Genomic DNA, 24,110 nt, shown 5'->3' on the forward strand with positions numbered 1-24,110 from the left:
TTGTCTTCAAGGTGGTTTTCCAGAAACACCGTTTACGTAACTGCAAGGGAAGAGGTAGGCCCTTTCAAGTCTCACGTCCAACCCGCGTAAACAAAGCTAGCTAGCTAACTTTTGACAGAAGGAGAAGGAACCAGTATGAACAAAACATAGCAACGAATGATTTGCCAGGTGAGTGAATATATATATATATATATATATATTTGTTTTTGCTATAAGCTGGTCTATTTTGTCCGGAACATTTGCTGTTGTCACTGTTGGTTAGCTTTCGTTGGCTAATGTTAGTTTAATGGTTTAAATTGTTTATTGGTCGCGTTGCCTTACACAAGCATATTTTATATATTTTTCTGTTTGCAAACATTTTTTATTTTATTTTTTAACAACAAATCAATATAGGAAGTACATGTGGGAACACAAGTATATATAACTAATATACAAAGTACAATATCACACTACACAAGGACCATAATAACCTGACTACACCGCTCGCGTTGTAAAATAAAATTAGGAATCTATGTTATTCAATTATTGCACCCACACTGCTCCTGCGGGTCTGCAATGCTAAAAATAGAACTCCTTTCTATTTCAGATGCAGATCAAGCTGCAAGTCCTGCCTCTCCCAACTCCTCATTGGTTTATAGAAGCAGATACCCACGTGCCATCTCTGCATTGGTTATACCCACGTGGGTGATTGAAAGACGAACTGTGTTGCAGGTTGTAGTGGTAATACTGTGAAAGTTTTTAAATGCCCTTCACCATATAAGTTCAAAGATGAAAAAGCCTGGAAGGAGGAGAGATGACTAGAAACGATTCGGTTGACCATTTTATGTGTGGATTAATTGTCAGAGTAGAGGACCTTGTGCATTTCAGGTAAAATACAACCTAATGTTTATGTCCCAGGACAAATTAGCTAGCAACAGCAAGCTAGCTAAATAGGACAAATTAACTAGCAAGCTAAATAGCTAAATTGCTATAAATGCTTTTTGACCTGTCCTCAAATTAATGTCATTGGTTCAGAGCTTGTTTTGATATTTTAACCTGCGTGTCGTGATCGCATTTGGTGTAGGGGGACAAAATATATGTATGCACAATGTCGACGCGCGCAGCGGGTTTGGGTTCTGTGTAAGGGACATACATACACTTATTATTCTAGCATTTTTTTTTTTAGTGGAGTATTTAATTGTCTTAAAATACTCCACTAAAATACAATTTATTTTTGTAAGGTAAGACAATGTGGTGTTTCATTTGTAAATTTACATTTGTGAATATGAAATTTGGCCAAAATAATAATTAAATTAATTACATAAAATTGTTACGCTTATTTCTATCGTAGGTTAAGAATCCAAGCAGTACATCTCTCCACAATAGTGTAAGATCTTCATAAATGTGTTCAATTATAAATCTACTGATGTCTTGCCACAGTTTTCTTACATGAATACAATGCCAAAAAAGATGCAACACTGTTTGGTCATTACAGAAGGAACAATTTGAGTTGTTCCTTTTCACATAGTGGTTGGCAGGATAATATTCATAAATATTATAAAGGAAACTTCCTTAATTTTTTTAACAAGTAGGTATGTGTGTGGCAACATCCAAACTTTTTCCCAACAGATATTATCAATAAATTCGTTCCAATAAGGCATTACATAAGGTATAGATTAGAGGTCGACCGATTAATCTGAATGGCCGATTAATTAGGGCCGATTTCAAGTTTTCATAACAATCGGAAATCAGTATTTTTGGGCGCCGATTTGCCAATTCTTTATATTTATTATTATTTTTATACCTTTTATTTAACCAGGCAAGTCAGTTAAGAACACATTCTTATTTTCAATGACGGCCTAGGAACAGTGGGTTAACTGCATGTTCAGGGGCAGAACGGCAGATTTTCATCTTGTCAGCTCGGGGGATCCAATCTTGCAACCTTACAGGTAACTAGTCCAATGCAATAACCACCTGCCTCTCTCTCGTTGCACTCCACAAGGAGACTGCCTGTTACCCGAATGCAGTAAGCCAAGGTAAGTTGCTAGCTAGCATTAAACTTATCTTCTAAAAAAACAATCAATCATAATCACTAGTTAACTACACATGGTTGATGATATTACTAGATATTATCTAGCGTGTCCTGCGTTGCATATAATCTGACTGAGCATACAAGTATCTGACTGAGCGGTGGTATGCAGAAGCGGGCGCGTAAACATTAATTCAAACAGCACTTTCGTGCGTTTTGCCAGCAGCGCTTCGTTGTGTGCAAAGCACTGCGCAGTTTATGACTATCAACTCTATCAACTCCCGAGATGAGGCTGGTGTTTTTGCACAGCTTTGACAGTGCTACTGTGCCTTTTTTGACACGCAAAGACCCAAACGGCGTTCCATAGTATGTATGTTGTGAAGCTAATAGCAGTGACGCCATTACTGTGTAACTCCGGTAGGGAAAAATCTGAAAAATAGTGCACTTGGTAGTGTGTACTGGTGCTCGACCAGTTGGCGAAAGCCAACATCACCCACGTGAGAGAATGGATTTAGCCTTTGAGTTGTCTTGCGGAAATGTTCTTACTCTTTCAAATGACTGCTCGACTTGTTGACTGCTCGATCCACACAGGAGGCATTGTGGGCTAGGTTAGGAATGCTGTGTTGCACGTGTAGCGCAAAATTTTACATGGCGTCATTACGTCATGTACCTACGTTTATATAGGTATGCACGTCAGCTTTGACATAGTTTTTTTACATCAGCGTTGAGCTAGACATCGGGCCGATACCGAAGTTGCCATTTTTAGCTAATATCGGCCGATTCCTATATGTTCACCGATATATCATGCATGCCTACTAACAACCCCTATATAACCACGTTTATCAGTATTCCGGATAGTAGCTCATATTCCAGTATTATTCTGGATAAGCTCTTTACATGCACCTTTGATATACTGCTTAAGAGTATCCATGTAACCATGAAAATTCCTACTTTAAATTCTTAAGGATTAAATGGAATAGTAACTGATATAAACACTGATTGTAGGCCTTTATCCTCTAACATGTACTATAGCTTAATATAATATAACTCGGGCAGAATTATGCATTTCTTAATGGTACAACAAATGTTCATTTTGTCTCGGGAACAGGAGTGGACAAATGATTTCTTTCTTGAAGCATCTCTTGAGAAAATAGCAATGCATGTGTAATGTGATATCTTTGACACTGTTATGCAAGCAGACAGTATTTCAATGTGTCAGCTAAATTAATTATTATGGAATTATGGTGGATCGAACTGTGCGGGTAGTGTACTTTTTGAAGTGATTTGTTTGACAATCAGATGAAAACATGACACAACTATGGTGTCAATTTTACGCCATATGTATTGAATTCAAAAGGAAATAAATCATGAACATGAAAAATAAAGTAGAGAATGCTTTAAAGTGAGAGCACAACTCTATGATAAATGATAAAAAAAACATATTTGAATACGAATGCAAAAATCATTTCCGGTTAAACCTTCCCAGAAACCAATCCTATTGAATACATTTTGCCTACGCTCTTGCCTGCATTTACTACATTTTGGTTACGCTACTCGTATCTTTGCTTTCGATGTCTGTTTCTTTGCTTTCACTGCCAGTCTTTTCAATTTGAGTTTTGGCATAATTTTTTCCGTAAAGGGCGGGGTTTAGAGGGAGGCATAGACAATGAGTCCGCTAGTTTTGGAGTGACGGTTCGTCTTAACCCAATCAATGATTTGATGTGTCACTGGCTCTACAATTCTATATGTTGTCAGTCATGCATACTTAAGTGCCTGTTAATGATTTGGTGGTTTGTATCTGTTATAAATAAAGCGACTGTCTATTGTAAATTTTAAAATAATCTGATTGTGTTTGTACCTTCTCGTTGCCACAGAGGACAGGAACTCATATTGCAAATAGGTTACTTATACCTAATATTTATTTATTTATTTATTTATTTTAATTTAAACCAACTAGTGCGCTTACTTGTACCTCTTCTTCAGTTTGTGTCTTCCAAAGTGTTGGTAGACATCACTGGGCAAGTGCAACACTAGATTTTATTACTGGGAATTGAAGTTCTAGATTGCACATTCAATATCAGAGGGCCGGCAGGGTAGCCTAGTGGTTAGAGCGTTGGACTAGTAACCGGAAGGTTGCAAGTTCAAACCCCCAAGCTGACAAGGTACAAATCTGTCATTCTGCCCCTGAACAGGCAGTTAACCCACTGTTCCTAGGCCGTCATTGAAAATAAGAATTTGTTCTTAACTGACTTGTAAATCAAATTGTGTGAGACGCATTATGCTCAGGAGATGGTGCTAAAAGACCACTGTAGGCCCCAGTTTAGATGACAATGAAGGAAACAGTAATGTTGATCATACAATACAAAGTATGATCAACTACTATTTCAACTATTCCTTTCTAAAGACTGTCAGGTAGCACCTATACTGTTGCGGTTCTCCTTTTCTTAGATGCAGGAAACAGATATGGTAACTCAGTCCAAGCAGAGACATTTGCATCTTCATGATAATGCACTTCTCGTTTTTTTCCGACCATGGCAATAGGTTGCGTGTGCTGTTTTCTATTGCAAGTCCTTTCTGGTCCTGTACGTCATAGTAAAGGTGTGGTACATACTGTGGTGGAAAAAGTACCTAATTGTCATACTTGAGTCATTTTATATGAAGGAATCTTTACTTTTACTCAAGTGAAAGTCAAATCCTACTCGAGTAAAAGTAAAAAAGGTTTTTGGTTTTAAATATACTTAAGTATCAAAATTAAATGTAATTTCTAAAATATATTTAGGTATCAAAAATAAAAGTAAATGTATAAACCATTTCAAATTCCTTATATTAAGCAAACCAGACGGCACAATTTTCTTGCTTTTTAAATTTACGGATAGCCAGGGGCACACTCCAACACTCAGACATAATTTACAAACAAAGCATTTGTGTTTATTGAGTCCGCCAGATCAGATGCAGTAGGGATGACCAGGGGGGATGACCAGGGATTTTCTCTTTAAATGCGTGAATTAGACCATGTCAGGGAAAATGTATAGGGTATATAGGGTACATGATTTTCTTTAAGAATGTATTGGAGTTATAGTAAAGTAAACTACAGATACCTCAAACTACTTAAGTAGTACTTTTAAGTATTTTTTTACTTAATTACTTTACACCACTGGGCACATATTGCTAAAGGTGATGCAGACTTTCAGCCTAAAATATTTTCCATTACAAATGCTCACCTTAAAATGCTTCTTTGTCAAACTTTTTATTACACTTGCAACAATTTAGATAGAAAGCTGTTTTTATACTGTTTTTATTTATTTACTTTTCTGCTCTTTTGCACACCAATATACCTGTACATGCCCATCTGATCATTTATCACTCCAGTGTTAATCTGCAAAATTGTATTATTCGCCTACCTCCTCATGCCTTTTGCACACATTGTATATAGACTGCCCATTTTTTTCTACTGTGTTATTGACTTGCTAATTGTTTACTCCATGTGTAACTCTGTGTTGTCTGTTCACACTGCTATGCTTTATCTTGGCTAGGTCGCAGTTGCAAATGAGAACTTGTTCTCAACTAGCCTACCTGGTTAAATAAAGGTGAAATAAATCAAAAATAAAAATAAATAAAAAAAGAACCGGATAAAAGTGATTTAATTGTTAATACTCCATAAAAGTGATGTATATTTTCTCCCTCTAAAAATGACATTTTAATGTTGCTCACTGGCAGGAAGATGTGACATCACTACAGTTCATTTGTTTTCCAAGCAAGGTTCAAGAGCAGGGCCCATAAATCAAAGAGGTGGATGAGGAGCCTTAGAGAAGCACGGGACCAGTGAGGGCACCAGAGGTCCCACAGTACTTCACAGGTAATTGAGTATTGATTGCATTATAATCAGAATCCTAAAGTGTTCTTCCTTTGTGCTATTTTCTAGTCAATTGTGCAACTTGATCCTTTGCATACAAACATAAAGAAGAATGTGTGGTATAAGTCCTGAAATGTATATTACCTGTTGGAATCTACAAGTGCTCACCTGGTATTTCTAAAACTAACTGGACCGAAGCTTAACATACCTGCAACACAGAGAAATATATACAGTTGAAGTCAGAAGTTTCCATACACTTAGGTTGGAGTCATTAAAACTCATTTTTCAACCACTCCAAAAATGTCTTGTTAATTAACAAACTATAGTTTTGACAAGTCTGTTAGGACATCTACTTTGTGCATGACACAAGTATTCTTTCCAACAATTGTTTAAAGACAGATTATTTCACTTCCAATTCACTGTATCCCAATTCCAGTGGGTCAAATAAGTTTACATACACTAAGTTGACTGTGCCTTTAAACAGCTTGGAAAATTCTAGAAAATTATGTCATGGCTTTAGAATCTTCTGATAGGCTAATTGACATAATTTGAGTCAATTGGAGGTGTACCTGTGGATGTATTTCAAGGGTCTACCTTCAAACTCAGTGCCTCTTTGCTTGACATCATGGGGAAATCAGCCAAGACCACAAGTCTGGTTCATCCTTGGGAGCAATTTCCAAGTGCCTGAAGGTACCATATTCATCTGTACAAACAATAGCACGCAAATATAAACACCATGGGACCACACAGCCATCATACCGCTCCGTAATGAGATGCGTTCTGTTTCCTCGAGATGAACGTACTTTGGTCCGTAAAGTGCAAATCAAACCAAGAACAACAGCAAAGGACCTCGTGTAGATGCTGGAGGAATCGGGTACAAAAGTATCTATATCCTATATCGACATAACCTGAAAGGCGGCTCAGCAAGGAAGAAGCCACTGCTCCAAAACCGCCATCAAAAAGCCAGATTACGGTTTGCAACTGCACGCGGGGACAAAGATCGTACTTTTTGGAGTAGAGGTCGACCGATTAATCGGAATGGCCGATTTAATTAGGGCCGATTTCAAGTTTTCCTAACTATCGGAAATCAGTATTTTTGGACATCGATTTGGCCAATTTTTTATTTCATTTCTTTAAAAAAAAAAATTTTTTTACACCTGTATTTAACTAGGCAAGTCAGTTAAGAACACATTCTTATTTTCAATGACGGCCTAGGAATGGTGGGGTTAACTGGCTTGTTCAGGGGCAGAAGACAGATTTTTACCTTGTCAGCTCGGGGATTCAATCTTGCAACCTTACAGTTAACTAGTCTAATGCTCTAACTACATTGCACTCCATGAGGAGCCTGCCTGTTACACGAATGCAGTAAGCAGCCACGGTAAGTTGCTAGCTAGCATTAAACTTATCTTATAAAACAATCAATCATAATCACTAGTTAACTACACATGGTTGATGATATTACTAGTTTATCTAGCGTGTCCTGCGTTGCATATAATCGATGCGGTGCGCATTCGCGAAAAAGGACTGTCGTTGCTCCAATGTGTACCTAACCATAAACATCAATGCCTTTCTTTAAAATCAATACACAAGTATATATATTTTAAACCTGCATATTTAGTTAATATTGCCTGCAAACATGAATTTATTTTAACTAGGTAAATTATGTCACTTACAACAGAGTCGGTATATGCAGCGGTTTGGGCCGCCTGGCTCGTTGCGAACTGTGTGAAGACCATTTCTTCCTAACAAAGACAGCCAACTTCTCCAAACGGGGGATGATTTAACAAAAGCGCATTTGTGAAAAAAGCACAATCGTTGGACGACTGTACCTAAGCATAAACATCAATGCCTTTCTTAAAATCAATACACAGAAGTATATATTTTTAAACCTGAATATTTAGCTAAAAGAAATCCAGGTTAGCAGGCAATATTAACCAGGTGAAATTGTGTCACTTCTCTTGCATTCATTGCACGCAGAGTCAGGGTATATGCAACAGTTTGGGCCGCCTGGCTCGTTACGAACTAATTTGCCCGAATTTTAAGTAATTATGACATAACATTGAAGGTTGTACAATGTAACAGCAATATTTAGAAGTAGGGATGCCACCCATATTTCACTGAAAGAATAAACGTTTTGTTTTTGAAATTATAGTTTCCGGATTCGACCATATTAATGACCAAAGGCTCGTATTTCTGTGTGTTATTATGTTATAATTAAGTCTATGATTTTATATTTGATAGAGCAGTCTGACTGAGCGGTGGTAGGTAGCAGCAGGCCCGTAAGCATTCATTCAAACAGCACTTTTGTGCGTTTTGCCAGCAGCTCTTCGCAAAGCTTCAAGCATTGCGCTGTTTATGACTGTTCAACTCCCGAGATTAGGCTGGTGTAACCGATGTGAAATGGCTAGCTAGTTAGCGGGGTGAGCGCTAATAGCGTTTCAAACGTCACTCGCTCTGAGACTTGGAGTAGTTGTTCCCCTTGCTCTGCATGGGTAACGATGCTTCGAGGGTGGCTGTTGTCGATGTGTTCCTGGTTCGAGCCCAGGTAGGAGCGAGGAGAGGGACTGAAGCTATACTGTTACACTGGCCATACTATAGTGCCTATAAGAACATCCAATAGTTAAAGGTATATGAAATACAAATGGTATAGAGAGAAATAGTCCTATAAATACTATATTAACTACAACCTAAAACCTCTTACCTTGGAATATTGAAGTCTCATGTTAAAAGGAACCACCAGCTTTCACTTTCATATGTTCTCACATATTGATTGCACTTTTACTTTCTTCTCCAAAACTTTTGTTTTTACATTATTTAAACCAAATTGAACATGTTTCATTATTTATTTGAGGCTAAATTAATTTTATTGATGTATTATATTAAGTTAAAATAAGTGTTCATTCAGTATTGTTGTAATTGTCATTTTTTTATTTGTAATAATGACAATTACAACAATACTGAATGAACACTTATTTTAACTTAATATAATACATAAATAAATAAAAATCGGATGATTTAATAGATATCTGCTTTTTTTGGTCCTCGGTTGACAAATCGGTAACCTCTATTTTGGAGAAATGTCGTTGATTAAACAAAAATTATAATCGGTCAACCCATCCCAACTGTAAAACTGAGGAGGGACCATCCTAGATGGCATCATGAGGTCCATCAGAAGTTAAAGCTAGGGTTAAAGTTAGCTTTAAAAACAAAAGTGAAAGCTGTCATCTATAAAATAGTTTCTCTGTCAATCACACTCTTACTCAACAAACTGGATGCAGTCTATCACAGTGCCATCCGTTTTGTCACCAAAGCCCCTGGTGATACACTACCCACCATTCTGTATGCTTCTGGCCCCTCCTTGGACACTGTGTTACGCAAGCTCTTGTTGGTTAAATGGCCCTCACTTCATACTCGTACAAATACCTGCTGGTTAGACAAACCCACTGGCTACAGGTTATCTACAAGTCTCTGGCTACAGGTCTCTGCTAGGTAAAGCCCCGCCTTATCTCAGCTCACTGGTCACCATAGCAGCACTCACTCGTAGCACGCGCTCCAGCAGGTATATCTCTCTTGTCACCCCCAAAGCCAATTCCTCCATTGGTCGTCTTTCCTTCCAGTTCTCTGCTGCTCATGACTGGAACAAATTGCAAAAATCTCTGAAGCTGGAGACTCACATCTCCCTCACAAGCTTTAAGCACCAGCTGTCAGAGCAGTTTACAGATCACTGCACCTGTACATTGCCCATCTGTAAACAGCCCATCTATCTACCTAATCCCCATACTGGTATTTATTTACTTTGCTTCTTTGCACCCCAGTATCTCCACCTGCACATTCATCTTCTGCCAATCTACCATTCCAGTGTTTAATTGCAATATTTTAATTACTTCGCCACCATGGCCTATTTATTGCCTTATTAACTCCCTTATCTTACCTCATTTGCACTCACTGTATATAGACTTTTTGTTTTCTTTTGTTCTACTGTATTATTGACTATGTTTTGTTTATTCCATGTGTAACTCTGTGTTGTTGTATGTGTCGAATTGCTACGCTTTATCTTGGCCAGGTCGCAGTTGCAAATGAGAACCAGCCTACCTGGTTAAATAAAGGTGAAATACATTTTTATTTTTTAAATGACCCCATGCATACTTCCAAAGTTGTGGCAAAATAACTTAAGGATAGAGGGCGACCGATTTATTGTTTTTCAACGGCGATACTGACACCGATTATTGGAGGACCAAATAGCCGATGCCGATTAATCGGCCAATTCTTTTATTTGTAATAATGACAATTACAACAATACTGAATTAACACTTATTTTAACTTAATATAAAACATCAATAAAATCAATTTAGCCTCAAATAAATAATGAAATGTGTTCAATTTGGTTTAAATAATGCAAAAACAAAGTGTTGGAGAAGAAAGTAACATGTGCCATGTAAAAAAGCTAACGTTTAAGTTCCTTGCTCAGAACATGAGAACATATGAAAGTTGGTGGTTCCTTTTAACATGAGACTTCAATATTCCAAGGTAAGAGGTTTTAGGTTGTAGTTAATATAGTATTTATAGGACTATTTCTCTCTAAACCATTTGTATTTCATATACCTTTGACTATTGGATGTTCTTATAGGCACTATAGTATTGCCAGTGTAACAGTATAGCTTCCGTCCCCCTCCTCGCCCCTACCTGGGCTCGAACCAGGAACACATCGACAACAGCCACACTCGAAGCATCGTTACCCATCGCTCCACAAAAGCCACGGCCCTTGCAGCGCAAGGGGAATAATTACTCCAAATCTAAAAGCGAGTGACGTTTGAAACAGTATTAGCGCACACCCAGCTAACTAGCTTGCTATTTCACATTGGTTACACCAGCCATTAGGCTGATAGGCTTGAAGTCATAAACAGAGCTGTGCTTGCGAAGAGCTGCTGGTAAAACGCATAAAAGTGCTGTTTGAATGAATGATTACGGGCCTGCTGCTGCTCAGTCAGACTGCTCTATCAGATCAGACTTAATTATAACATAATAACACACAGATATACGAGCCTTTGGTCATTAATATGATCAAATCCGGAAACTATCTTTTCGAAAACAAAACGTTTATTATTTAAGTGAAATACGGAACCGTTCGGTATTTTATCTAACGGGTGGCACCCCTAAGTCTAAATATTCTTATTACATTGCACAACCTTCAATGTATGTCATAATTACGTACAATTTAGGCAAATTAGTTCGCAATGAGCCAGGCAGCCCAAACTGTTGTATATACCCTGATTCTGCGTGCAATGAACGCAAGATAAATGACACAATTTCACCTGGTTAATATTGCCTGCTAAACTGGATTAGTAGTTATAACTAGTGATTATGATTGATTGTTTTTTATAAGATAAGTTTCATGCTAGCTAGCAATTTACCCTGGCTTCTACTGCATTCGCGTAACAGGCAAGCTACTCGTGGAGTGCAATGGTTAGAGCGTTGGACTAGTTAACTGTGCGGTTGCAAGATTGGAACCCCTGAGCTGACAAGGTGAAAAGCTGTCGTTCTGCCCCTGAACAAGGCAGTTAACCCACAGTTCCTAGGCAGTCATTGAAAATAAGAATGTGTTCTTAACTGACTTGCCTAGTTAAATAAAAGGTAAAAAATAATAATAATAATAATCGGAAATCCGCGCCCAAAAATACAGATTTCCGATTGTTATGAAAACTTGAAATCGGCCCTAATTAATCGGCCATTCTGGTTAATCGGTCGACCTCTACTTAAGGACAACAAAGTCAAGGTAGTGGAGTGGAAATCACAAGGCCCTGACCTCAATCCTATTAATTATTTTGGACAGAACTGAAAAAGCGTGTGTGAGCAAGGAGGCCAACAAACCTGACTCAGTTACACCAGCTCTGTCAGGAGAAATGGGCCAGAATTCACCCAACTTATTGTGGGAAGCTTGTGGAAAGCTACCCGGAACGTTTGACCCAAGTTAAACAATTTAAAGGCAATGCTACCAAATACTAATTGATTGTATGTAAACTTCTGACCCACTGGGAATGTGATGAAATAAATAAAAGCTAAAATAAATCATTCTCTCTGCTATTATTCTGACATTTCACACTCTTAAAATAAAGCGGTGATCCTAACTGACCTACGACAGGGAATTTTTACTCTGATTAAATGTCAGGAATTGTGAAAAACTGTGTTTAAGTGTATTTGGCTAAGGTGTATGTAAACTTCTGACTTCAACTCAAGGTATTTGAGCTATTAAATGGCCATGACAGAAAGTGGTGCCCATGACAGAATAACTCAATAAATTCACATTTTCAAGACGACCTTTGAGCTGCCTTTTTGTCCTCAAAAAAATTCAATTTAGCAAGGAGGCCTGTGAAAAGTAAATTCCATCACTTCCTTTGCCTGTCCAAAGCATTTGAAGTATGACATAGCTGTGAATGGCACCATGCATTCCTGCATACTTGCTCAATAAAAGCATGACAAGTTGGCATAGCAGACCTGTGGCACTGTGAAAATGGCCTTACACAATCCCCCCCTGTGTCTCCACACTTCTATGTTGGCCTTCGATCAAAAACATCCTGTCACAAAACCACCACAATACTGTGAAAGAAATTATGCTGAATTCTTCAGTCATTGCAACCGTATAATATTATTGATGGTTAAACTGGCAAACGCCTCACAATTTTCTGCATGATAAACCATCGCTATGTGTGTCACTAGTCAGGTACTCTTTATTCAAGCTTCACCAGTTAAGCGAAGAGCTTTGAAGGGAAAAAAGTGTTTATGTTTTCTACAATAAACACTACAAAACATGAACTTCATCCTCAGAAAATAACCCTAAACAAAGCCAATTTTTTTGTTTAACCTGATTCGCAACAGATCTATGACATCAGAGGCTGGCTCTACTTTGTGGGCGTGTATTTCCATGGAAGCTGCAATGTACTTGTTTCAAGAAACAACGCAATAAGGAACTAGGCTTACCACTTTTTTCTTCAGAAATTCAAACTCATGCTTGAGGGTTGTACTGTTAACACTATTTTGTCTATCAAGCATCAGATACAATGAAACTGTCTGACTATTTGACTATTTTTGGAAGCCATTAGAAGAGAAGTAACTTTTAGAGGCTGGATAATAGTTTGACGACCTTGATGTGTAATCTAGATGTTATTGCTCAGTATTTCAACTTTGTTTTTTCCATCCCAGATGATGAACAACATGTTTCAGATGTTTCAGACAGATGAGGCAAAGACAAGACATGTTATATCTCTTCAACAATTAACTGTTGCAGTTTCCCACACACAAATGTTTATTTACAGAAGCAGTACATCCAAAAAGTGGAACATTTCTGGACTTGAGACTACAGCATTTTCATGGCAGAATGGTATTCAAACTGTATAATATAGAAAAACATATATATATATATATATGAGCTCAAGTCCCCAAAATAAAATAAATTGTGCAAAAGTGTCTACTGTATAATCGCACACAATGATAAGAGCTGTCATTGTCTATTTGCATGGCTTGGTCTGAACAGAAAGCAGTAAGAAAGTGACTTCCAGGTATCCGACATTGTCCTCCCTGTGAGTTGGGTATGACATTTATAGGCATGTTCCCCATGGAGCTTTGAGGGATCTCCGTCTCCAGACATTTGTTCAGCAGTTTGTCTGAAACCCACTGATCTGGGCAATTTTGTGCCAGGCTCTGTAAAGCCTGATAATTGCCATCACTCGGGGGGAGGCTGCATCCAGGGTCAGGCAGGCTGTGGTAACATGGATCCACATCGTAAATCAGCGGGTCTCTGTCCACATCCTGGAAAACCTTAAGTGGCAGTGGCACATCTATGAAGGCATCAGTTCCTCTCTCACTGTCCTTACCAACCGCGTCACTGAAGCTCTGATATCCAGCAACGACACTGATAACATCGGACACGTTAGAACCGTAGATCAGACTGGTGTCCTCTGATGACGTGGTAGTCTCTGAATCATTACTGGCGCAATCACACGGGTGATATGAATTGTCGGTTTGCAAGAAGGTTGCATAATTGTGGTCCTTCTGTGGCTCAGTTGGTAGAGCATGGCGCTTGTAACGCCAGGGTAGTGGGTTCGATTCCCGGGACCACCCATACGTAGAATGTATGCACACATGACTGTAAGTCGCTTTGGATAAAAGCGTCAGCTAAATGGCATATATTTATTTATTTATTTATTTATAATTAGTGGACAAGTTAAGGTCTTGTTGACCAGTACCAAGAAACAGCTGTGGATGGCCATTTTTCAACACATCAGCGTCACCAGAATAGTAGGAGGAGTTACAAAAGAGCAGAGGCCGCGTAGGAAATGAGGACGTCTTGCTTGTTAACTCTTGAAGGGAGTTGAGGGGTACTGAGGGGGAGTAGGTAATATTGTTGTAACAAGAGCCTCCAGACTCACTCATGAAATGAAGAGGATTGTAGTCAGATGAACACACACCAATATCTCTATTTGACTCAGGGCAGTTCATTTGTGTACCATCATCTGTCATAGGAGGGGCTAAGAGCACTGACTGAGGTTTCCCATCAAAATTCCAGGGAAAGACTTTGCTCAGGGCCTCTTGAAGATGGCTAATGATCTGCACATTACTAGGCTCCGGGCTCATGGAACATGTGTGGGCATGACCAGGGAAGACGATGAGTCAAGCTCTGAGCCACGGCCTCTTCCACTGCTCCCATTTACTGTCGCAGGGTTTGTCCTGTAGGGAAAATACCAGCGGGAAAGTTACATTGATCTAAAGCTTATTTTCATTGCAAGGACTTGAATGCTGACGCGAATAGGACAACACGAAAACGCCTTTTTAATTTTGCTATGTTTATATTGCATCAATATGCTCACCATGTTTTTCCTTCAGTGTCCATTTTCGAAGAATCAACATAGGTGGAGGACAAAAGTATTTTGGGAGGAGACAATACCTGTAATGGAGAACAAACATCACTAAATGCAAATACACAAATGGAAGGAATTACAGTAGGAAAGTAATGAAGGTTTACAGTTTATTTAAACAGAATATTTCAGCAGGAAGGCCTGAGGAGGTGTGGTATATGGCCAATATGCCACGGCTAAGGGCTGTTCTTATGCACAACGCAAGGTGGAGTTCCTGTACACAGCCCTTAGTTGTGGTATATTGGCCATACAGCACAAACCACTGAGGTTCCTTATTGCTATTATAAACTGGTTACCAACGTAATTAGAACAGTAAAATTATTTTTGTTGTCATACCCGTGGTATACGGTCTGATATATCACGGCTTTCAGACAATCAGCATTCAGGGCTCAAACCACCCAGTTTATAATTGGAGATAGAGCCTCACCTTAGGTACCCCTGGAACCATATACAGTGGGGCAAAAAAGTATTTAGTCAGCCACCAATTGTGCAAGTTCTCCCACTTAAAAAGATGAGAGGCCTGTAATTGTCATCATAGGTACACTTCAACTATGACAGACAATGAGAGAAAAAAAATCCAGAAAATCACATTGTAGGATTTTTTATGAATTTATTTGCAAATGATTGTGGAAAATAAGTATTTGGTCAATAACAAAAGTTTATCTCAATACTTTGTTATATACCCTTTGTTGGCAATGACAGAGGTCAAATGTTTTCTGTAAGTCTTCACAAGGTTTTCAGACACTGTTGCTGGTATTTTGGCCCACTCCTCCATGCAGATCTCCTCTCGAGCAGTTGCTGGGCAACACGGACTTTCAACTCCCTCCAAAGATTTTCTATGGGGTTGAGATCTGGAGACTGGCTAGGCCACTCCAGGACCTTGAAATGCTTCTTATGAAGCCACTCCTTCGTTGCCCGGGTGGTGTGTTTGGGATCATTGCCATGCTGAAAGATCTAGCCACATTTCATCTTCAATGCCCTTGCTGATGGTAGGCTTTGTTACTTTGGTCCCAGCTCTCTGCAGGTCATTCACTAGGTCCCCCCGTTGTGGTTCTGGGATTTTTGCTCACCGTTCTTGTGATCATTTTGACCCCACGGGGTGAGATCTTGCGTGGAGCCCCAGATCGAGGGAGATTATCAGTGGTCTTGTATGTCTTCCATTTCCTAATAATTGCTCCCACCGTTGATTTCTTCAAACCAAGCTGCTTACCTATTGCAGATTCAGTCTTCCCAGCCTGGTGCAGGTCGACAATTTTGTTTCTGGTGTCCTTTGACAGCTCTTTGGTCTTGGCCATAGCGGAGATTGGAGTGACTGTTTGAGGTTGTGGACAGGTGTCTTTTCTACTGATAACAAGTTCAAACAGGTGCCATTAATACAGGTAACGAGTGGAAGACAGAGGAGCCTCTTAAATAAGAAGTTACATGTCTGTGAGAGCCAGAAATCTTGCTTGTTTGTAGGTGACCAAATACTTATTTTCCACCATAATTTGCAAATAAATTCAGAAAAAATCCTACAATGTGATTTTTCTGGATTTTCTTTCCCTCATTTTGTCTGTCATAGTTGAAGTGTACCTATGATAAAAATTACAGGCCTCTCATCTTTTTAAGTGGGAGAACTTGCACAATTGGTGGCTGACTAAATAATGTTTTGCCCCACTGTACAAAAGGTCTGGGTTTGAACATTTAGGAATATTATCCCACAACTTGGTTTTGAGTCTGTAGAGGGGGAAAATAGGAGGATTTGAAAGTCTATAGGGCCAATATGAAGCTGTATGATAAAATATGTTTGTGGAAACAGACATACTGTCACCTACAGACATGTCAGGATAACTTACCTAACACTGCACCAAAACAAAGCACTTGTGATGATGATAACAGCAATGCAGCTGAAAACAATGACAATCTGGAGCACTTTCCGAGATGATGCAGCTGTGGAGCAGAGAAGAATATACAATGAGCTACAAGGTGAAAGTGGAATTAAGGTTTGAAAACCCATGGATGATAAATCTCATTTAATCACTTACGGTTAGTGAATTCCAACTCTTCACTCCAGTCACTGAAACGGCCGCTCCAGTCAGCATAGTTTCTGACCTTCAGAGCATAAATGGTGTTTGGCTCCAAGTCTCTGCCAAGTAATTCATAGGAAGTTGTTGATTCATTTTTGGACACCTGTAGGAACAAAGGAAAGGGCCAGAGGGAAAGTTGTCTTGCTGATGTGATAGCAAACAGGGGAATGATGTAATATGAGGGATTTATTATATCCCCATCCTTTACCACATCTGTTTCTCCTTTCTTTCTGTAGCTCAATTCGGCAATCAAGTTCTTAGAAAACTCTTCATTATCAGGGTAGTTTGTCTTCCATTTGACCAGGAAATTCCCATTTTCTGTTGGTTTCACCTCTTGGACTGTGTTTTTTTTTCTGTACAGGGCAACGATAGGGATGGTTTGACATATCAATCAATTAAAGCATGGTTTAGTTTCATGCAATATTCATTATAACAGTAATTCATTTTCAAATAGCAATCTGCGTATGTAGATGCAACTCAGTGCTGCATTTGATACAGAGGACTTTGGAATTGAAGCGCTTCCCAGAATTCCAAAGTGTTGCATTAAACTCCTCCCCAATAATAAGGTGCATTGGATCAATAGAGCATCGACATTTGGAAACATAATTGGACCTCTCCTTTTCCTTGAAAGTACAATCATTCTTGCCTCTGGGAAATAAGTTGAATAAGATTGCAATTTTGAAATGAAATATGACTTCTTGGTAAGATTAACATCGACAATAGAAAAACTTAAACAATAATAAACTTACCTATTTTGTGCGGCCAATAATTTCAATGTCATGCTGTATTCAGCACACTTAGACTTGTCAGTTGTAAATGACAAACCATAGTTTCGTCATAGTCGTTGAAGCATTGAAGATTTCCGTCACTCATTGCTACAAGTAATTAACAAACAAAAAGCGTGTCAAATGTTAATCATGATCAGGCAAAAATACTGTGGTCAAATATACTTACACGTTTATAGGCTATATAAAAAAGACTGCTTACCATCATCAGCTATCAAAGTCCCAAGGTTTGTGACTATAATAAGCAATAGAAACATTGTTGCTGAATACTTGAGAGTAAACCACACAGTATAATTCAATCTGAAATCAGAAAGAGAAAATGTTTCCTGTTAGTGTTTAAATTCCTGCACATTAAAATAGGCTACTATTACTTTACAGAAATAGAAATAGCTGCGGTTTTGACAACTAGGAATTGCTTACTGGACATTACAGTTCCAACAGGACACACCTTTCATGGGAAGGTATTTTGGTTGGCCCCCCTCCTATGATCATATCGCACGCACACGCATGCTTTGTTTTAGTTTTATGGTTGATTACCAACTTCAAATTCCAACAATGACATCTTAATAATTTAGAAATATTTTTCCGGTTGCAGATAAAGACATGGAACACTGAGCCACTGAGTTTCCAATCTAAACCAGAGCGAATGTACTAAGTTTGGTCTACCAGTCCGCTTGGGGGCGGTAGCACCTTGTCTTCAAGGTGGTTTTCCAGAAACACCGTTTACGTAACTGCAAGGGAAGAGGTAGGCCCTTTCAAGTCTCACGTTCAACCCGCGTAAACAAAGCTAGCTAGCTAACTTTTGACAGAAGTAGAATAACCAAAATAGAGCAAGGACTCACTTGCCTGGTGAGTGGAGATGCTGTTGTTTTAAAGGTTTAATCTATTTGTTTTTTGATATATGCTGGTCTATTTTGTCCGGAACATTTGCTGACCTGTTGTTACTGCTGGTTAGCTTTCGTTGGTTAATAATGTTAACTGACGAGCCAAATCAAAGTTTATTGGTCGCGTTGCCGTACACAGTAGCAGTTATGGTGGATGCAGCGATATGCTTGTGTTACTAGCTCCTAAGCAAACATGTCAAACAACTACACATATAGCAAACAGGAAATACTGTCAGAACATCTCCAGACAGTTTGCTAACAACCCCTATATAACCACGTTTATCATTATTCCGGATAGTAAGCTCATATCCTAGTATTATTCAGGATAAGTTGTTTACATAACGTTACACCTGATATCCCGCTCAATATATTGCTCCTTTAAATTCTTAAGGATGAAATGGAATAGTAACTGATATGGACACTGACTGTAGGCCTTTAACCTCTTAACATGTACTATATATTCATATATTATAACTCGGGCAGAATTATGCACTTCTTAATGGTACAACAAATGTTCATTTAGTCTCGAACAGGAGTGGACAAATTATTTATTTAATCTCTTGAGAAAATAGCAATGCATGTGTAATGTGATATCTTCGACACTTATGCAGGTAGACAGTATTTCAATTTATCAGCTTAAAATGAATTATTATGGCAGATCGAACTGCACAGGTGGTGTACTTTTTGAAGTGATTTATTTAACAATGGGATAAAAACACAACACATAACAGCACCCATGATATGTATAACTGAGCCTGCTCAAAAATCTACAGTAAACGGGATAAGATGTTTACATGCCACAGTATCCCGTCTAACATAAGCATATCACAGGCATGTTATCGGTTTGCCATAACTGCAATATACGTTTTTTGGGTTTATTGTAAACAGGATATGATGTGTACATGCGTCAACTCAAAAACAGAGTACTTGAGTATCCTGTGTAATAATGAGAGATTAGGTGTGCATGTAACATGGTCATCGTAATCAATATGCAATCTGCATACAGTGCCAAGGGAAAGTATTCACACCCCTTGACTTTTTCCACATTTTGTTACGTTGCAGGCTTATTATACAATGGGTTAAATAAATACAAATCCTCAGTAATCTACACACAATACTTCACAATGACAAAGTAAAAACAGTTTTTTAGAAAGTTTTGCAAATGTATTAAAATTAAAAACATACCTTATTTACATGAGTATTTAGAACCTTTGCTGTGAGACTCGAAATTAGAGTTTGTGCGTCCTGTTTCCATTGATCATCAAATCAACGTTTATTTGTCAAGTGCGCCGTAGACCTTACAGAAATGCTTACTTACAGGCTCTAACCAATAGTGCAAAAAAGGTGTCAGGTGAACAATAGGTAAGTAAATAAATAAAACAACAGTAAAAATACAGACTATATACAGTAGCGAGGCTACATACAGACACCGGTTAGTCAGGCTGATTGAAGTAGTATGTACATGTAGATATGGTTAAAGTGACTATACTTATATGATGAACAGAGTAGCAGTAGCGTAAAAGAGGGATTGGCAGGTGGTGGGTGAAGCACCCTTGACATGTTTCCACAACTTCAGGGAGGGGACTAAGAACCCGAGCTCTAGAGTTTCTCTGTGGAGATGGGAGAACCTTCCAGAAGAACAACCATCTCTGCAGCACTCCACCGATCCGGCCGTTATGGTAGATTGGCCAGACAGAAGCCACTCCTCAGTAAAAGGCACATGACAGCCTGCTTGGAGTTTGCAAAAAGGCACCAAAAGACACTCAGACCATGAGAAACAAGATTCTCTGGGCTGATGAAACCAAGAGAACTCTTTGGCCTGAATTCCAGGCTTCAAGTCTGGAGGAAACCTGGAGGAAGCGTGGAGCCAGCATCATGCTGTTGGGATGTTTTTCAGTGGCAGGGACTGGGAGACTAGTCAGGATCGAGGCAAAGATGAACGGAGCAAAGTACAGAGAGATCCTTAATGAAAACCTGCTCCAGAGCACTCAGGACCTCAGCCTGGGGCAAAGGTTCACCTTCCAACAGGACAACAACCCTAAGCACACAGCCAAGACAATGCAGAAGTGGCTTCGGGACAAGTTTCTGAATGTCCTTAAATGGCCCAGCCAGAGCCCGGACTTGAACCCGATCAAACATCTCTGGAGAGACCTGAAAATAGCTGTGCAGCAACACTCCCCATAAAACCTGACGGAGCTTGAAAGGATCTGCAGAGAAGAATGGGAATAACTCCAGTAATACAGGTGTGCCAAGCTTGTAGCGTCATACCCAAGAAGACTCTTAACACTTATTTTCTTAAAACTGCATTGTTGGTTAATGTCTTGTAGTCTTGTTGGTTAATGTATTGTATTGTGTTGTATTCGGCACATGTGACAAATAACATTTGTAAGTCAAGGGGTCTGAATACCTTGAGGGCACACCAAAAATATATTTCAAAATAATGTGTAATATACAGCATTAGACATATTACAGTGACCTATGTCGAGAATCCAGTGTCTAAATAAAGTGTTGCTAACAAAATGCAATGTACAGTGGTAGATACAGTATATTATGGGGCTCCCGAGTGGGACAGCAGTCTAAGGCACTGCATCTCAGTGCTAGTGGCGTTACTACAGACCCTGGTTCGATTTCAGGCTGTATCACAACCGGCCGTGATTGGGAGTCCTATAGGGTGGCACGCAATTGGCCAAGCGTCGTTAGGGTTTTGGAATTTAGGAATTTGTTCTTAACCGACTTGCCTAGTTAAATAAAAATAGTAGAATGAGCAATGTGAAGAATACAGTAAAAACGGTAAAGAAACGGACCAGTATTTTGTCTTTATATACATATCTTTTCAGCCCACGTTGATACAGTGATTTTCATAGCAGATCTTTTCCTAACATCAACCTCCGTCTCCTAACCTGCTACGCTAATTCTCCTAACCTTGTCGATGTGTGTGCCCAGGCACTAGCAATTCTTGGTCAACCACATCGTGTGAGGTCCAATGGAATCTCACACCCTCAAATGCTGCTTATTCAAAATAGTTGTTGAATGTTTTCTAGGGCTTTCCTTGCACCATGGCTCGACCACTGGGAGAAAGCCATAAAAGGTTCCTGCAAACCATGATGGTCAATGGGATTATTGATGGTGCCAAGGCAAGGGCTCTCCACCGGCATTGCTGTGAGACACACGGTGGTAAGAACAGCATAGCTGCATACTATTTTGCCCCGGGTCCTGTACTGTTTATTTTGTGTCAGCGTGGTAAACCCTTAAACTTAAAGGTCCAGTTTTCTAGACACAATAGAGATTCTCTATTGAAAGTGCCTTTAAGTCCAGGAATAGGCTTAATCTAGGTCTGTTTTTGTTGAGGGCCACTCACTCACATGTACCCCTTTTTATACAGCACACTATGCTCATGATAAACTTGATGAATTCATTGAGGTTATCAATGCCCAACTACAGCCCATGTTCATGCAGATCAGAAAAGGGATATCTGAGGAGGATGGTCTTCAGTACCATGCTTTGGTCAGTGACACTAATACAATTAATTCAAAGTTATTTTACTACTACAACCATCATGAACTGCTCTTATTTTTCCTGTTGACATCTTCTCCCGTCCAGGTGAACATGGCTGAAACTGATGTGACCAGGATGTCAACTGATTATGCAGACAACGAGTTGGAATTATTCAGAAAAACAGTGAGTAGGCTGTTTTTAGTAAATGCTAATGACTGACAAGACTTAAATAACATTTGAATATCTCTGTAATAACTGGCATGTTCTTATACTTTTTTTAGATGGACCTGATTGTGGACTCTGACAATGGAACCGCCTCTTCCACAGACATTCTTAACTGTGCCGACAGCCTCCAGACAAAGAAGCTAAAGAAAAGAGAAACGGAACATGTACTGAACAGGCTTGTTCAGGATAAGTGGCTGAATGAGGTGCCGTCTCTGAAGACCCATTTTATGCATGCAGTTATTGCTTCTTGTGGGCACTCACGTTCTTGTGTCACTGATTGACTTGCAATCTGTGTTTTATCTTTTCTTCAGAAAAATGGTGACTACTCTCTCTCCACTCGATGTATAATGGAGATGGAGCAATATATTCGGATGTTGTATCAAGACCAGGTCAAGGTCTGCCACATCTGTCACAATGTGGCCTTGCAGGTAAAGTGATACAACTTCAATTTAAATTACAGTAAATAAGTTGCATCTAATGTATTCCTCCTGCTAGCTAAATTGGACCCCGTGTCAAATCCAAATTGGTGGAACATCTGATTTGTGTCAGATTCCCAAACTCATTTTTCTCAATCCTCTGCTCTCGGTTCAAAGGTAGATATGAATGTTTAATGTTGTGTTGGATATGCTTCTCATGAATGGTGTAGTTGCTACTCAAAATATGTTGACTGAATTTAAAATGGGAATGACACCACTGATATAGCCTGGCTTTCTTGGCAAAGCATTTGGTTTCATGCATCATTTTTGTAATAATCTGGTCTTTTTTACCTCTCAGTGCCAGATGTGTGAAAATCCTACATGTGGCATCAAAATCCACACCCCTTGTGTCGCCAGATACTTCAAAGGAAGGACTGATCCACGATGCCCTGCCTGTGAGGACTTCTGGCCACATGAGATCCCAGGTAATAATGTTACGCTGATCAAAGAATTGCAACACAAGTTGTACCATGATAGTCTATAATAGTTTGTATAAAGGTCTGTGTATACATATCACTTTCATCTGTTTCGACTCAGACAAAGAAAACATATTTACCTACCTTATCTAGTCATTCATATGATTTAATTTCCCCTTCTCTTCCCTATAGATGTGTATAGATCTCCGTCCTCTCAGAGCGAGACTCAGTCAGCAGCCAAAGAGAATACGGCCCCCAATCCTCGGTCTACAGCTCAGACCCGGAGGACCAGGAGGTCATAACCTCACGGATTCATGTATAGCTGTCAGAACAATGTTTTCCCTTCATTCAAATGTACAAATCAATTTAGTTAAGTTTGAAAGTTGAAAACGTTTTTATAATTGTATATCAAATGTTAGATACTTTCAGGAGAACATCATTCATTGAATTGTCAATGGTCTCCCGTGAGCTCCTCTTAACTTGATTATCTTAATTTTATTAAGTTACTTTCTAGGGGAGCAATTCTGGGAAGTGTGGCACCTACAATCATTCTTTCAGGCAGTTTAAATGGAAAGCTGTGTTTACATCATTTGTGCCTGTGGTTCATTAGGTTGTTAAATTAGAATAGTACTGCCTTATTTGAATAAATTATGGAAATGACCTAATCTGAGTATCTGCGGGAACAATTAAATATGCTAATTTGAAAAAGCATACCCTATCAAATGAAATGGTTAACAACTCCATGAGCATACATCAACTGCTCCTTCATGTAATGTAGTAATGAGTGGAAGCAAGCGCCAATCATGCAGGTAGCTTGGCATTCAATGTGTGCCATAATCACATTCAAGTGTTGACAGATTGAATACAACTGGCTTTCCTTTGTCATGGATATGAGGTTGGATACTTTAATTATGTGATAGGCTATTAACCTCTACTTAAGTTGAGCAGATTTCCCGTAATTCTTCAATATTAATTGCCTTTAAGTTGCGAACT

The 24,110-nt window shown here is 39.1% G+C and overlaps 1 protein-coding gene and 1 pseudogene across 5 annotated transcripts; one reads left to right on the top strand and one right to left on the bottom strand.

Moving 5' to 3' along the window:
- Positions 1-34: 34 nt before the first annotated feature.
- On the top strand, positions 35-23,782 carry LOC118365327 (non-structural maintenance of chromosomes element 1 homolog). 5 transcript variants are annotated; one of them, XM_052518762.1, is made up of 8 exons: positions 35-54; positions 21,547-21,679; positions 21,888-22,009; positions 22,106-22,183; positions 22,282-22,428; positions 22,537-22,653; positions 23,000-23,126; positions 23,310-23,782. In XM_052518762.1, exons 2-8 carry the CDS (start codon positions 21,562-21,564, stop codon positions 23,417-23,419), a joined length of 819 nt encoding a protein of 272 aa, XP_052374722.1. In that variant the 5' UTR covers positions 35-54; positions 21,547-21,561; the 3' UTR covers positions 23,420-23,782. The 5 variants fall into 5 exon arrangements, with proteins under 5 accessions (XP_052374722.1, XP_035603358.1, XP_052374721.1 ...); XM_035747465.2 differs by lacking the exon at positions 35-54 and adding an exon at positions 5,734-5,864; XM_052518761.1 differs by lacking the exon at positions 35-54 and adding an exon at positions 18,248-18,366.
- Positions 13,023-18,114, bottom strand: LOC118365683 (uncharacterized; annotated as a pseudogene).
- Positions 23,783-24,110: the final 328 nt, after the last annotated feature.

This window comes from Oncorhynchus keta, chromosome 5, assembly GCF_023373465.1.
Source record: "Oncorhynchus keta strain PuntledgeMale-10-30-2019 chromosome 5, Oket_V2, whole genome shotgun sequence".
NCBI lineage: Eukaryota > Metazoa > Chordata > Actinopteri > Salmoniformes > Salmonidae > Oncorhynchus > Oncorhynchus keta.